This window comes from Eublepharis macularius, chromosome 5, assembly GCF_028583425.1.
Source record: "Eublepharis macularius isolate TG4126 chromosome 5, MPM_Emac_v1.0, whole genome shotgun sequence".
NCBI lineage: Eukaryota > Metazoa > Chordata > Lepidosauria > Squamata > Eublepharidae > Eublepharis > Eublepharis macularius.
The window spans coordinates 105,848,503-105,864,770 of record NC_072794.1 but is presented as its reverse complement, the minus strand read 5'-3'; the positions used below and the strand labels follow the sequence as shown (position 1 = coordinate 105,864,770).

Below are 16,268 nucleotides of genomic sequence, written 5' to 3'. Positions count from 1 at the left end.
AAGTTAGGCAACTGTGTACTGAATTTGCCAAACAGTTCTCTGCCCTGCCTGGTCGCTCCCAAATTGCAAGTCGCTCTATTTTCATGGGGGATGAGCCCCCTGTGGCAGAACAGGCTCGTAGGATTCCACATTCTGTGTTTGACCAGTCTCTGTATCAGGCATCTGACGAAGAGAACTTGATTCTCGAAAGCTTATGCTAAAATAAAATTGGTTAGTCTTAAAGGTGCTACTGGACTCTTTTTGATTTTGCTACCACAGACTAACACGGCTAACTTCTCTGCATCACATACCCAGTGGCAGGCCATTGAGAAAGAGTTAACTGAGATGTTGGCGATGGGAATAATCAGACCCTCTGAGAGTGCTTGGGCATCACCGGTTGTGCTGGTCAACAAACCCAATGGGGAGGTCCGTTTTTGCGTGGATTATAGGAGTCTCAACAAGATAACCCGACTGGACCGATACCCCATGCCCCGCATAGATGATTTGTTGGACCAATTAGCCGCAGCTAGGTACATCTCTACCTTTGACCTCACCAGAGGCTATTGGCAGCTGGAGCTCAATGAACAGTCAAAGATGCGTTCTGCCTTTGTGACACATAAAGGACTGTATGAGTTTAATGTTTTGCCATTTGGTCTTCGGAATGCTCCCGCCACCTTCCAGAGGGCCATCAACAAGCTCCTGAAGGGCCTGGAAGATTTTGCTGTTGCATATTTGGATGATGTCGCTGTATTTTCCCTGACGTGAGAACAACATTTGTGCACCTGCGAACGGTGTTGGAAAGGATAAAAGAAGCTGGATTTACCTTGAGGGCCAAGAAATGCCAAATTAGCCTCAACCAAGTTACATACCTTGGACACAAAGTAAGACAAGGGACCATTTCTCCTGGACAAGCTAAAGTCGAGGCCATTCGGGACTGGCCCATACCCAGAACAAAGACACAAGTCCGATCCTTCCTAGGGTTGGCTGGATATTACCGGAAGTTTGTACACAACTACAGTCAGTTAGCATTGCCGCTAACAGATCTCATTGGGAGGAATAGGCCTGAGAAATTGCAATGGACAGCACAATGTCAGCAGGCTTTCGATGAGCTAAAAAACTCCCTCATCACCTGTCCAGTTCTAAGGGCTCCAGACTTCAATAGACCCTTCATCCTCACAATCGACGCTTCTGACGGTGGAGTGGGGGCCATGTTACTTCAGGAGGGGCCAGATCAGGAGCAACACCCTGTTGCTTTCCTTAGCAAGAAACTTACTGAGCAGGAAGCGGGTTGGGGAATCCCTGAAAAAGAATGTTATGCAATTGTATTTGCTTTGGGGAAATTCCAGCCCTACCTGTGGGGTCGACGTTTCCTGCTCTGAACCGATCATTCTCCCCTCCAGTGGCTACAGACTGCCAACCCGAAGCTCCTGCGATGGAGCCTAGCCATGCAAGACTTCGCTTTCGAGATTGAGCACATTGCAGGATCTCGGAATAAAGTAGCTGATGCTCTGTCCCACAGGGCCTGTGATGATTAGTTATCTTGCTGTATATAGCTATTTTCTTTTGTTTCATCACTGCAGTGTTTATCCATGTTTTCCACTTGGTTCTATCTTAATGGGTTACAGAGCGTGTGTATTAAGTTTTAGATGGTTAAAAGAGCAACCCACAGCTTAGTTCTAGACCTCATCGATGGGGATCCAGATAGCCAGACCCCATGATTCAGTTTAGCAGGGGGTGTGTGTTATGAGCCTGGGCCTAGTGAGGCCTAGAGGCTCTGGGGAAGCCTGCACTAGAGTTATTGCAAGACCTACATTTCCCAGGTTCCCTTTGGCCCCTGTGATTGGGTAAGAGGGGATTCTGAGGGGATAATTGCACCAATAGGAAAGGAGGGAGATGGTGCTTGAGAGAAGAGATAAAAGGCCTCATCACAGGGGGAGGGTGTTCACTTCTATGGAGCAGAGCTGAGGAGAGGCTGCTGCAGATGGAGTGTTCCCTCATCCAGAAGGGGTGAGACAGTTGGAAGACAGTCGCCAGGAGACAGTTAAGAGCAGTCTAGTTAGACACGTTAGGGTATTTTAGTTTTGTTTGTTCACCAACCTTTACTATTCTCTTTAATATACCAAGTTTAAGAACCAGTTATTAATAAACCTTTTAAATAAAGTTCTTTATTATTCTGCCTGAGTCCTCATGTCTCGTTTGGTCATGTAATAAATCAAACCTACCGGGAAAGAGTCAACAAAAGGTGTTAGTTGGGTGCTCTGGGCCCTTCTTTAGGAAACCTGTACCAGAGTGGTGGCAGCCTACAGACAGCTTCCCTGGGCTCCAGCAGCTGTGACATACCTGCATACCCATTTTTAATTGCCTGGACTGCTTCATATTGTGCAAACCATCTAGTTACACTTAAACTCTTCAGGGAAAAATCTAGATTGCCCTGTGTGTTTTAAAATTCTTCATCTTTGTGGGGATCCAGAAAACATATAGCTCCTGCAAAATGCCAAAATAGTCAACAACTTCAGGCACAGTAGACACCACCTTTACTCCAACAAGCTTGAGTGAATGGGCTGCACATGGCACATAGTTTGTATACCTGTTAATGTTTTTAAAGAGCGCTTGCAGCCCTTTCTTCAAGCCCTTCATGTTAGATGTATTATCATAGGAATCCTTGTCCATTCCAGTCCAGTTGCTATTACTTCAGAACAAGAGAACCAGTTTGGTATAGTTGTTAAGAGCGCAGGACTCTAATCTGAAGAACCAGGTTTGATTCCTCAGTCCTCCACTTGAAGCCAGCCAGGTGACCTTAAGTCAGTCAAAGCTTCTAGGAACTCTCTCAGCCCCGCCCACCTCACAGGGTGATTATTGTGGGGATAATAATAACATACTTTGTAAACTGCTCTGAGTGGGTGTTAAGTTGTCCTGAAGGGTGGTATATAAACCAAATATTATTATTAAGGCTCTTTAGGATATTATTGGCTACACAAAGATGCACAGTACATAAAGTCTAAACACATAAGTAACACAGATGTTGTAAGTCCAGGTTAACGCTCACAATACTGGAACAGCAGATGAGATTTCCAGGCTATACCTTGGAGGCTGCAGTTCTTCTCACTTGAATCCTGAATCCCACTTCATCTTTGTTTTAAAAGATCTCTAATAATTGCACAGGTTGCCAAAATTTATCTGCAGTAATCCAAAGCAAGCCTTGAAACAACAAGATCTGTGCACACGCCTTTCCCTACCCTTATGGTGCTGTAGCCAGGCCAAACTCCTCAAAAACATTAACAAATAGAATACTAAGAAATATGTATTGCAACAGTTCTAAAAGGATTAAAAACTATAAAATTACACATTTTTCTCAATCGTATTAATTTCCCATTAAAAGTCTTAATAATTCCAAACCAACATTTAATAACTTCCAACGAAGTAATTTCGCCTTTGTTTTAAAAGATCTCTAATAATTGCACAGGTTACCAACATTTACCTGCAATAATCCAAAGAAGACCTTGAAACAACAAGATCTGTGCAGGCCTTTCCCCACCCTTATGGTGCTGTTGCTTCTTCCTGGGCCAGGCTGAACTGCTAGGCTGCTGGGAACAACTAACTTTAGGGGAAGCTACAACTAGAGATGGGCACGATCCGCATTACGATCGAAAAAAACCCATGATAATGGCGATCACACGATTGGGACCCGGTGGATCGTGCTCGGGCACAGCCAACAATCCAGCGGTTGGGAGGGGGGCTGGATCAGGGCTTGATCGGGGCGATCGTGCTCGGATCGGGAAGCCAGACACTCAGGTGCCAGCAATCTATTCCTCTGGCAACGGAGCCAGGGGAATGCCTGGGCTGTGTTTGCCCTCCTTCTGTCGTTCTGGAAACCCGAATGGAAGCCCAGCTTTCCTTGATCAGCAGGGCTTCCTTCCAACCATGGAGCAGCAAAGCAGTCACCAGCTGGGAGAAGACACCCAAGGGAGAGAGGGGGAAGGGGGTGTTCTGTAGCCATGGGCACTCCAGTCTCATCCCTGCAAACCCTGATAGGCAGCTCTGACGGCCAAACACAGACGGCCAAACACAAACACAGATGCCGCTGGCATCACCCACCGTTCCTGTATCGCTGGGAACAGCGGGGCGCCCCTCCACTTTTGCCTCCACGATCCATGGATCGGAAACGGGAGATGATCGGTGTGGATCGTTAATTTGGGATCGTCACCGGCGCCGATCCACGATCAGCTTGATCGGTATTTTTTTTTGGATCGTGCCCACCTCTAGCTACAACACTGAGCATGCTCCATTCTAAGGTCAATATTAAGTACTTCAGCCCACTGGCTTATGATTCTATCACTAAAATAGCCTTATTTTAATAACAAACACTAAAAAACCTCCATCAATTTTTGTTGAAAAATTCACTCATTAAAAAAAAAAGTTGCTTCAGGGTCCCTCTGGGATTCGGGGCCCTGAAGCTTAAGCTTCATTAGTTTCACAGTAGATCTGCCTCTGCTCCCTCCTCCTATATGTCTCTGAACAAGCTAGGTTGTGAGGTAAAAATGTAACTGGGATGGCTATGAAATGCAAATTATTTATGACTGAAGCCAGGACTATTTTATTCTTGACCTCTATTTTCCCTTCTTATGAGAACTGCTTGCTTGTCCTGGGAAAAGCACCAGGCTGGCCTGATTGCTATGCATGCCAGATACTCTGACCTATTTTTCAGTAGGCACTACTCAACTCTGGCCTTGGTGTTTATGAAAATCCAGGCTGTATCATGATGACTTATTGGTTTGTACTGATTTCAGAGCTGGGATCCAGAGCTGGAAACTTTTGCCAAAGACTACGCAACAAAATGTATCTGGGAACACAACGCGGACCGTGGATGGCGGGGCGAGAACCTCTTTGCCATGTCTGGTGACTTGACTGTGAAGACAGCAGTGGAAGAGTGGTACAATGAGTACCCGCATTATAATATGACTACATCAATATGTGCAGAGGGGCAGATGTGTGGCCATTATACCCAGGTATCTGACTTATCTCAAACTGTTATGGGCAATTAGAGGAAAGAGCGAGAAATGGCACTAACTGTACAAAAGAACAAATTTCACAGTAGTAGTTCCCTTCATCTAGAATGATATAAATGGTATTCAGCAGATGAGTGTTGGAAGCTGTATGGTCTCATGTTTTGACTTCCTAAAGTTCTGGTTTTACTCCTCAGTCATGGCCAAGATTTACTCAGCAGGCACTAGTCTTAAGCTGGTTTCAGGTGGTAGTCATGTTGGTCTGTAGTAGAAAAGCAATATCTGGGTCCAGTAGCACTTGGTCTCTAAGGTGCTGCTGGATCTGAATCTCAGTCTTAAGCTGCTATACCGCAACAAGGAGCTATGACAATGTCCACTTTAACCACTTATTCCCTCTCACATATAGGGTTTGCTTTCTGCTGCCACCTGATGGCCTTTAAGAGAATGTCACTCTGACAGATGACTGTCAGACTCTCTGTAAGAAGAATCCTCTCCTGTATTTTCAGCCAGCATAAAGGAAGGGGGGAAATTATTGAAACCGTACTTATTGGAGATATTCTCAGCTGAGCAGGTGTTCCTTTTTCTCTCTTATACTTCGGTAAGCGTGAGCTGAAGCATGAGGCTTTTTCTGGGGTGCAGGAACCAAATGACTCCAATTTTAGAAAAAGAAAGATTTCTTCTTAAAGAATATAGCATACAATTGATATACAAGAAGAAACACAGATGAACAACAAAAGACTGAAACATCTGAGCATAGAGAAAACTTAACAAGTTTAAACACACATACTCTTTCCCTAAATCTACAGCGTATCTCTATGATATGAATGAGATAGAAATGTTTTAATGGTTCCAGGTCTGATGTCCATCTCAGATGTATCTTTTCTTCCTCCATCTGGTTGGCTGCCTTTTTTCAGACCATGCGCCTGTGTGTGTGTGTTTTGGTGACTTGAGCATAACTGCTCTCCAGGAATGGGTTCCCCCTCTCTAAGAATGGCTGCCTCCTCCTTAGGGAGAGATCTTTTTCTTCCTACAATCCCCTGTGAAAATATGCCAAGGTGGGAAAAGAAAGTTTAGGGTCATTTGGCTTATGTGAACAGGCCAGGGTCCTGTCTCTCCTTGTCTTCTTGGATTGCATTAATTGCCCTGCTGTCAGTTTTATAGTTTCTTTTGTCAGCTTGGAAGCTAGAAGGAACTGAGAAGAGTGGGGGGAGAGAAATAGCACTTTCTTTTAATCAGAATACTTGTCAGGGCAGTTTGAGCTTAACATTTGAGCCTTTACAGAATGAAAACCTGACATTCCCAAGGCAAAGCAGAAAATCCTTACACTGACATTTGGGCGAAGTGTCATTACATGGATCTCACTCATCCCTTTCCTGTTCCCACCATTGCTGCTGCTTTGGGAAGTGAAGTTTCTCCATCTTTTAAAAAGATACCTATGTACGTACCAAGGCAGACATGAACAGTACATATGTTAACAGGTGTCTACATTTTTGATCTAATTTGAAATTATCATAGTTAGGTAGGAAAAGTGGAGAGCCGGTAAGAATTGGAGTGGGGGGACTGCAGGGAGCCATGATGATTCTGCATGTGTTGCTCTGTGCTTTTGTTTAAGAAAAATTATGCCCAAACAAATCTGCAGCACTGCAAAACTCTTTAGTGTTTTTGCTGCAACTGTTTTAAAATCCATTTGCTTTTGGCAGTACTTTTAAAGAATACCGGGGATAAAAGGAAGGGAAGAGGGGATCCACTGGGCTACACATAAGCACTCCTCTGTCACTCTTACCCCCTCTCACTTACCAAGTCCCCCACTTATCTCTGGATGAATAATAATAAGAAGAACAACATTCGATTTACATACCAGCCTTCAGGACAACTTAACACCCACTCAGAGCGGTTTACAAAGTATGTTGTTATTATCCTCACAACAATCACTGTGAAGTGGGTGGGGCCGAGAGAGCTCTAAGAGAGCTGTGACTGACCCAAGGTCACCTAGCTAGCTTTAAGTGGAGGAGTGGGGAATCAAACCCGGTTCTCCAGATTAGAGTCCCATCGCTCTTAACCACTATCTCAAACTGGCTCTCAAATGGGTGCATTGGGGGAACTCCACCCAGGGTGACCACCGGGCTGCAGCTTCACAGACTAAACAGTGGTAAGGGTGGTGGTAATTCTTCGCCTTTCCTCAGCTTTGGCTTCTGTAGTCCTGGCCTGGAGAAAACTGTGCCTATTGGTCGGGAGTAGCCATGGAAGGCCTTGTGGTTTTATCAAGTTCTAGGAGAAGGCTGCAACAGATGTTGTTGTCAGCCATGGAGGGCTGGCTCCCTGGAGGGACTTTTGGCTTCTATTGCCAGGAGAAGGCTGCTGGGATTCAGTGGCAGCTGCAAAGGGACCTTATGGGTTCGGACTGCCTCCCCCTCCATTGTCAGCATGCCTGGGGGAATTAGCAAGTAGGTTATGCTTTTCCTCCCTGTGTTTGCTGCACTTGTGCAGATAACATTTTTGTGTGGGTGGAGATTTAACCCCCATGTCATTTTTGGAACTGTTCAGATTTTTTCTGCAACCTGGGGGACTCTCCCAAGGTTGCAGAAGCATTGAGTTTGTAGCCAAGTGGTCCAGTTTTTGGATCTAAGCATCTGTATGCAAGGATCACTTGGTTATTCAATATAGATGATAATAGAAGCATGGGGGCCCTCCTGATGTCCTTAGGCAGGCCATTATGCAAGGTGGGAATTGACTGGATGCCAATTCACTGAATGGTAAAATAATCCTTTCAGGATATTTGAAAGCTGAAGTTCAGGATGTAGATTTGCACATTGTTTGAATTTAACTGCTATACCCAGGGAAAATGGGAGTGCAATGGTTTAGGGAAAAAACATTGTGTAGATTCTCAAACGGTGTTGATACTAGAGTAAAAGTCTAGTGTGGCATTACCTGCAGGCTTGAATAACAATGGTAACATGACCTTTCTCTGCTGCTGTAGGTGGTCTGGGCAAGCAGCGAGCGTATTGGCTGTGGGACAGAGTTCTGTAAAACCCTGGAAGTGCTGAATGAAACCGACATGCACTTGGTGGTCTGCAACTATCAGCCCCCGTGAGTGTCTATGTGCCAAGGGGCAGGGCTGTGGTTTTCCAGTGAGGAAGGACAATCTTTGTCACATGAGCTCAGGGGGATTTTTTTCACTCTTATGATTAGGCTGTGGCTGTGCTGGCAGTAACAGCCAAACAGAGGAAAATCCTGATCAGCTAGAATCAATGAAATGGGAGCATATAAATATAAAGGAGGTGATAAGTTCTGCTAGATACAGGGCTCATTTTGAGGGGGAACGTGCAGGAACGCAGTTCTGGCAGTTCCCCAAAGAAGTCAAATGTCGGGTGGCCCCACCCACCTGACTCTTGGCCATTTTGGGCCCATTTCAGCCTGGATTGGGGCCGAAACGGCCCGGATCAGGCCTCTGACGGGTGGTGGATCACTCTCCCACTCAGCAGCAGCCCATTTCTGACCATTTTGGGCCCCTTTTTTGCCATTTTGGGCCCAATTTCGGCCCTGAATGGCCAGGATTGGGTCCAAAACAGCCAGAACAGGGGATGTTAGGGGGTGTGGCATATGCAAATCAGTTATGCTAATGACATACGTCCATGCTGGTAAGGGGTGTGGCATATGCTAATGAGTTATGCTAATGAGTTCCTCCAGCTCTTTTTCTACAAAATGACCCCTGGCTAGGTACATTGCTTTCTTGCACTGGCTGAAGATCCACAGCTTTTGTGCTGGCAGCTGAATCAGTCAGTACAGCTGTGGTGTAAACCATTCCACAACAGAATCTACCTGTTTAAGGTGGAACGATGGTGGAGAAGAACCCAGGGCCAGAACTGGTCTTGATGAACCGTAGGGAGCATCATTGTGATTGTGCCAGCAGCCACATCTGTTTGCAGCAGAGGCTGAGTGGCTCGGTTGTATGTTTGTTTATTGATAGACTTCATTTGTAGTCTTCCTTTCTCACTGAGAGTCAAGGTGGATTGCACAGTGTAAAACAATGCAAGAGGGATCTAATAAGTAATGCAATATGACTAGGATCACAAAAATTAGAAACAGAGCAAAACATATCAGACATGATATGTCTAGCAATGCAGAAAATGAAATTTCAAAAGTAGAAAACAATGCAGTCAGATAATACATACAACAAATAGACAATATCTACCATACACAGTGGTATAGTCTACAGTCTAGTTCCATTTATAAAAGTGCCTTCCTGAACCTTTCTGTTATTCTACAGCCCTAATACATATATAAATATGCTCTCCTGAACAATTCTATTTGATATAATTCCTGGAATGACAGAAGCATGGGAACCTTCCTGACCTCCTCAGGCTGGCTATTCCACAATGTGGCTGCTACAACAAATAATGAACATTTGCTGGCAGTTATCAATCTTACCCATTTGGAGGATGGCACTTTCAGAAGGCTTTGCTCAAATGAACAAATCTGTTGCAGCAAAGCTGTCACGGTGGAACCTAGCTGGGGAGATGGTCCTGCAGAAATGAGTCCAAAGTAATGAACTGCCTCGTATGTGATAACCAGCATGTGTGTCCAGCATGCAATACATTTGCACAGCAGTGCACTCTGTGAAGATTAAACTCTCAGTTCAGTTGACATAGTAGATTGCCATCCACTGTATGCTGTCAAATAGTTCTGGACATTCTCCCTCTGTATTCTAGTTCCTGTTTAGGTAGTTCTCTTTAAGAGCAATCCTAAGCTGTCTAATCAGAAGTCAGAATCCTTCTTGGGTCTGTTCAGTGGTACTTACTCCCAGGAAAGTATTCTTAGGATTGTATTGTTTGTTAATTAGAAGTAGACTGCATGAGCTCTCTTGTTCTGAAACCTGTTGCTCATATTCCTATATCTCCTTCTTAATAAATAGTTGTTAGTTTGAGCACACACATCTCTGCTGTCTGAACCAGAGAGCAGGATCCTGAGAATCTTAATTCAGACCTAGAAGTAAAAGAGAACATAATATTGAGGATCTGACTCAGTATAAGGCAGCCTCATGTGTTCATGTATCCTTATCACTGGTGTCATCATAACTCTCTCCCATTCACATCTCCAACAGCTACTAACAACTATTCAAGAGTTTATTGCGTGTGTGTATATTTCTTGTATGCTTTAACAAGCTAGTTGGTAAAAATGATTGCACAAGACCAGGGCTTTTTTTCTGGGAAAAGAGGTGGTGGAACTCAGTGGGCTGCCCTCGGAGAAAATGGTCACATGGCTGGTGGCCCTGCCCCCTGATCTCCAGACAGAGGGGAGTTTAGATTGCCCTCCGCACTTGACCATTTTCAAGAGGTTCCGGAACTCCGTTCCACTGCGTTCCAGCTGAAAAAAAGCCCTGCACAAGACCATGGAAAATAGGAATTTAGAGTTTTCATAGATCCTCTTCGGGAATCAACCATAGTTGAACTATAGTTACTGTTGGTATCAGTTTTTGGATTAGTTCTTGTTGAAGTCCTCAGAGACCCTGCTGTGTGTGCCTTTGCTCTCTGAAATATGAAGGGTGCCTACTTAGGATGAGGCCTTTTCTTCAGTAGCACTAATTCTGTGGATAGTCTACCTTACTCCTCTCTTGTTAGTGTTTTTGCTCTTTTTTGAGGAGCTTTTGTGGTGGTTTGGTTGCTTCTGTTCTCTGCTTTGTTTTGCTGTTCTGATTTTGTGTGATTTTAATTTGTGTTTTGGTTCTTGATAACTTTTTTGTTAGTTGCCTTGAAGATGTTAGAGATACGCAGGCTGTACATATTTTAATTTGGAAAAACCAGGTTATAAAACCAAGACTGCCATTTCTGAAAATCACATCAGTTCTTTTCTGCTAGCTACCTATCCTTTTTGCCTGCTCTGTTACTTGCTTTCCCTCACATTACAATGAAGACGATTGGCCTGTTGGCAGTTCTTCTTGATGCCAGAGGAGCAGTTCATCAGTCTCAGACCAAGAGGAAGTATATTTTATCTCAGGGGTGCACAAACCTGTAAATTTTTGGTTCTTCAGGATTTGCTTAAGTTCTAGGAATCTAAAGTCTTTGCACTTAACTCTTTTTTTTACATCGAATTTGGCTGTTTTGTTGACTTAGTGTTGATTTTTAAAGGCTTTTAACAACTTTTTTACACCGGCAATTTTTACAGGAGACCACTCTGAGTCAACATAAAATTAGCAGAATGGCACGTTAGACAAAAAGCGATTTTCAAGGTATCAGTACTCACACACACACACACAATTTTGTATGTTCATTTGTAAGACAAATCACAGCTACAATTTTGGCCCATGGTTTACACAGAACCTGGGCTAACCACACATGTATGAGTTGAGCTAGTGGACTCTCAATATTCTCCAGCATTCCTAGTCTGCAGCATTTAATTTAATTTTTGTAATTTCTTTCACTTTATATCTTACTTTATACCTTATTTTGCACTCTTCAAAGTAGTCACCTATACGTAAAAAACTTTTTAAAATTAAAACCACAGAGAACACATTTTAACCTTTTACTAGGTTAATATATGGCTAAAACTACATTGCTGCCCATCCTGAAAGGCCAGCTGGGAGAGGCCTACATTCCTTCTCAAGGTGTGCAGGTCAAGCTCAAGTGGACTACCTCTCTAAATGGTATTCCATATCATTATGGCAGTAATTAGAGTTGCTAGTTCCCTGCTGGGGGCGGGGATCCCCAGTTTCCACCCCCTGCCCCTGCTTACCTGGCCAGCGGGAGAGGCACAGGCCTCCTGGAGGCGTGCTCCTGGGCAGTGTGATGTGCAGGCCCGAATCAGGCTGGATTGGGCCTGAATTGAGCCAGATCAGGTCACTGCGGAGCGGGGGAGCACTCTCGCTCTCTTCAGCAGCCCAATGGAAGAAATGGACGAGATAGAAGAAATGGAAGAAATGCTTAATGCACCATCTCGCTTACATTTGGACTGCCTTGAACCAATTACAATGACAGATCTTAACATGATCTTGACAGCAGGCGGAGGAGGAAATGAGATTTCCCCTGCAAGTCCTTGTAGGTGCCCTTCTTGTAAATATAGATTTGCATACTGACAAAGCTCTCATCTAAGGAAATGTCATTCTTTGTTGAGTCCCATGTGTGTGCATTTTTTTTTAATCTTTAGGGGGAATGTAAAGGGTCGAAAGCCTTACAAGGAGGGATCACCATGTTCCATGTGTCCGGATGGTTATTCCTGTCAGGACACTCTCTGTGGTAAGTGAATGGAGCTAGAGAAGTCTTTGATGGTTTTATACCGTGGAGCAAATTTTGTTTTACTGATTAAAAATTTATCAATTAGGGCATCCATCCTCTTTGTAAACCCATTCCCTTAAGTCAAGATTGCTTCCCGAAGGTTAAAGCCATTCATCTGGGATGGTATATCATGATGCAAAGTCATTAAGGAAGGCCAACCAGGTTTTATCTTTATTTTGCAGCAGGTGATAGCTCAAATAACTCAAATTACTGAAGGAACCAGGGTCCGTTAGTTGGTATTTTTTCTGCAATTTGAGAATCGCTAAATGGGCACGTGCTCTGATTGAAGGGAGACTGAGTTCTGCCCGCAGAAAGGCTGCTGGTGTCCCTTTTGGTAGGGTTAGAACACGTCCCATGAAAATTTTTTGAATTATTTCCAAATTGCTAAGTGTTGATTCCTTCCATCCCCAGATCTCAATTCCATACAGTAAATGAGTAATGATGACTTAGGAAACAAAAAGCGTTATGGCTGGTGCTATCAAAAAACCACCCTTAGAGTAGTAGAATCTCATTATTGCTCCTATTGGCCATTTTCACACTGTCTATAAATAGTATGAGATTCACGGAAGGCTGACGGCTTTCTTGCACGATTTTTGACGCCATCTGTTTACAAAATGCCACAAACAGTGATTTATGGTGTTTTGTAATCGGATGGTGTTAAAAATCACGTGAGGAAGCCAGCAGCCTTCTGTGAGTCTCTGCTATTTATAGACAGTGTGAAAACGGCCGTCTCGAGCACTGAGGCTTTTATAAGCTTTACATGGGCATCCCATTTCAGGGTCTCACTAAAAGTTAGACCTAGATACTTATAGGTCCTACACTGTTCAGTTGGGGTGTCTTGTATACTCCAATGATACTTGTTTGGGTAACTAGAGAAGTCAGACCTTCTGAAGTAAATGCAGGTGAGGAAGACAACTGTCAGCTCTATTTGTGCCTCAGATTAATCCCGTTCTTTGCAAAGTTGACAGACATGGGCTATCTAGTAACCTAAGAATTTAGTTTCCTTGTTGACAAGTTGGTAAGATGTGGTTTGGTGGATTACTGTTATTACTGTTATTACTGTTATTACTATTACTGTTAGGTGGATCTGTAATTGGTTGACAGATCGCACCCAAAGAGTGCTAGTTAATGGTTCCTCATCCTCTTGAAGAGGGGTGACAAGTGGAGTGCTTCAGGAACTGGTCCTAGGACCTGTTCTGTTCAATATTTTTATATATGATTTGGATGAAGGAATAGAGGGAATGCTTATTAAGTTTGCAGATGATCCTAAATTGGAAAGGGTTGCAAATATGGTAGAAGCCAAAGCCAGGATACAGGATGATCTTGACAGGTTGGAAACCTCCTTCTTTGGAGGTTTTTAAGCAGAGGCTAGATGGCCATGACAGCAATGCTTATTCTGTGAACCTAGGCAGATCATGAGAGGGAGGGCAGGAAGGGTTACACCAGTGCTTAGTTCTTGTGGCCCCTTCTTACATGCACAGGGTAAGGCTACCTGACCTTGGGCTCAGGTAGCAATTTCCCCCAGGCCAGTTTGGCTAGGGATCCTGATGGTGCTTTGCCATCTTCTGGGCATGGAGCAGGGGTCACTGGAGGTGTGGGGAGGGGAGGTAGTTGTGAATTTCCTGGATTGTGCAGGGGATTGGACTAGATGACCCTAGAGGTACTTTCCAACCCTATGATTCTATGATTCTAAGTGTTACATTGAGCAGTGAAATATCCAGATATGTATATGCATGTTTGATTTAATTTATAGATGCCCTATTCTGTAGCTCTCATAATGTTTGTCTGTATAGCTGTGGTAGATGAATGGAGTGAAATGGTCATCATTTTCTTCTTCTGGATGGTCATCAATTTCTTCTGTGGATTCCAGCCATATCTGATTTCATACTCAGGATGGTAGACAAAAGGACCATTCTCTCTAACCATGAAACGATCCCTAAGAAATGGATTGGAAAAATGATAATAATACATGCATGGGTCTCAAATTATTTGTTTTGATGACAACCCTGGTTTGGTGGAGCTCTCAGTTCAAGATGATTACAAAAAATATACATTATAATAAAAGAGGGATGGTTGTATCATTTTAGGCATACTTATAAAGGAAAGTTTCCATTTCATTCATAATCTGATTAGTTTGGTCCTCCACCATTCATGAATTCCATGATATTTCAGTGTCTATGACAGAAAATTCAAATGACACCCTATCTCATAGTGGTCAAAATGTCAATTAAAAGTTGGCAATTGTAATGGTACTCTGCCTGTCTGAACCTGAGATTCGTTGTGTTCTGACTGCTTCTTTCCAGTTTGTTAGAGCTTGCCCAGGGCATTTTTGATCTGTAGCCAGAAATCAAAATGATATTCTGAATCTTAAAAACGGAAACTTGATAATTTGTGCCATTTATTTAAGGGTACCAAAATGCACTTCCTTAGAGCTGTTTTATTCTGGCGCACAATAGGAAAAAATGTCCCATCCACACAAAAATGTTTGTGAAAGAGAAGTATTATACTGATTTCCATTTTCTTGATCTTCTGGAGAGAGGGTGTGGCTTTGTAGTTGGTTTTAGAGATTTTTCTTCTAGTCTTTGTTAACTTTTCTGTTTTCTGCCAGTATCTAGTGTTGGAAACATGTCATCCCCTGGGCCTACAGGAGTAGAATCAATTGTCATTACGACTGAAAGCCCCAAATCCATCTCCATCACAACAGGTCCGGCATCTACCTCATCAGAAAGTCCTAAACCTATCACAGATGCAGAAGCTGAATTCCCCACAGCCACAGAACCAACCTCATCCCTGGAGCCAACTTCAGACATGGACCTTGAAACATCTCCAGAGTCACAGACCAAAGGGACTGATGCCACTTTGACAACAGGGTTTGCTCCTCACATGAACTTGGACCTAACCCCTAGTCCTGCCTCCCCAGAAACAGGAACTACACAAGTCTTCTATTCAGAACTTTCTGCATCTGATGGCTTAATCACATCTGAAGCCAGCATGAAAAAAGTTGAGCAGCCTCCAACTACCGTTGAACCACTGCAGTCCACTCCTAAGGCATCACTCACCCCTAAACTGCCCTCTACTCCTAAGATACCTTCTCCCTCAAAGCCTCCAACTACCGTTGAAACACTGCAGTCTACTCCTAAGGTATCACTCACCCCTAAACTGCCCTCTACTCCTAAGATACCTTCTCCCTCAAAGCCTCCAACTACCGTTGAAACACTGCAGTCCACTCCTAAGGCATCACCCACCCCTAAACTGCCTTCTACTCCTAAGATACCTTCTCCCCCAAAGCCTCCAACTACCGTTGAAACACTGCAGTCCACTCCTAAGGCATCACCCACCCCTAAACTGCCTTCTACTCCTAAGATACCTTCTCCCCCAAAGCCACCCTTCCATCCTAAACCACCCTACCATCCTAAGCCACCCTTCCATCCTAAGCCATCATACCCTAAACCAGCCTCCATTTCTAAATCACCCGCACGCCATCGTTTGGCTGCTTATTCCAAAGCAATAAAGGGGCTCAATCAGGCTGTTCAATCTTCTTCAGGAAAAGCAGCTCACCTCTCTGTCTGTCTGCCCTGCCTTGGATGTAAACAAATTAGCGAACCTGAAGAAATAAAGACTGCACTTAAAGAACTGACCTTCAGATACCCTTATGCTCCTTGCTTTTCCCCACTTCCCCGATGGAGGAGGCATAGCAAATGCAGCTGGTGTGGACGTACCTGGGGCCATGCACTTACAAGGGCCAGTCCCTATTGGCTCAAAAGTTCATAGCACGATGTATTTATATGTAGAGCTCTCCATCTCTGCATGTGTATGTGTGTCCGTGTGCATGTATTGTATTTTCCTTTTTGCACTTTTGTGCACGTCAGTCTGATGGCAAAGCATTGTGGGATGCCCAGAAGCAGAACATTCTGTAAATTATGGTTCAATGCTCTCCAAAACATCTGGGCTTTACTAGTTCCCTCTGCCAGTCAAAATATAATACAAGAATCTAGATATTTCAGTCTTACGGGATTCC

General features: G+C 43.9%; 1 protein-coding gene across 1 annotated transcript in view; it reads left to right on the top strand.

The window, feature by feature from the left end:
• The window catches only part of PI16 (peptidase inhibitor 16), a 36,925-nt gene that overhangs the window by 20,624 nt on the left and 33 nt on the right, over positions 1-16,268 (top strand). Inside the window, exons 2-5 of the mRNA XM_054981333.1 lie at positions 4,767-4,985; positions 7,960-8,069; positions 12,123-12,211; positions 14,859-16,268. The exon at positions 14,859-16,268 is cut by the window's right edge and continues 33 nt beyond it. Of these exons, the coding sequence (XP_054837308.1) occupies positions 4,767-4,985; positions 7,960-8,069; positions 12,123-12,211; positions 14,859-16,021 (1,581 nt within the window). The 3' untranslated portion in view covers positions 16,022-16,268. The remainder of the gene's footprint in view (positions 1-4,766; positions 4,986-7,959; positions 8,070-12,122; positions 12,212-14,858) is intronic.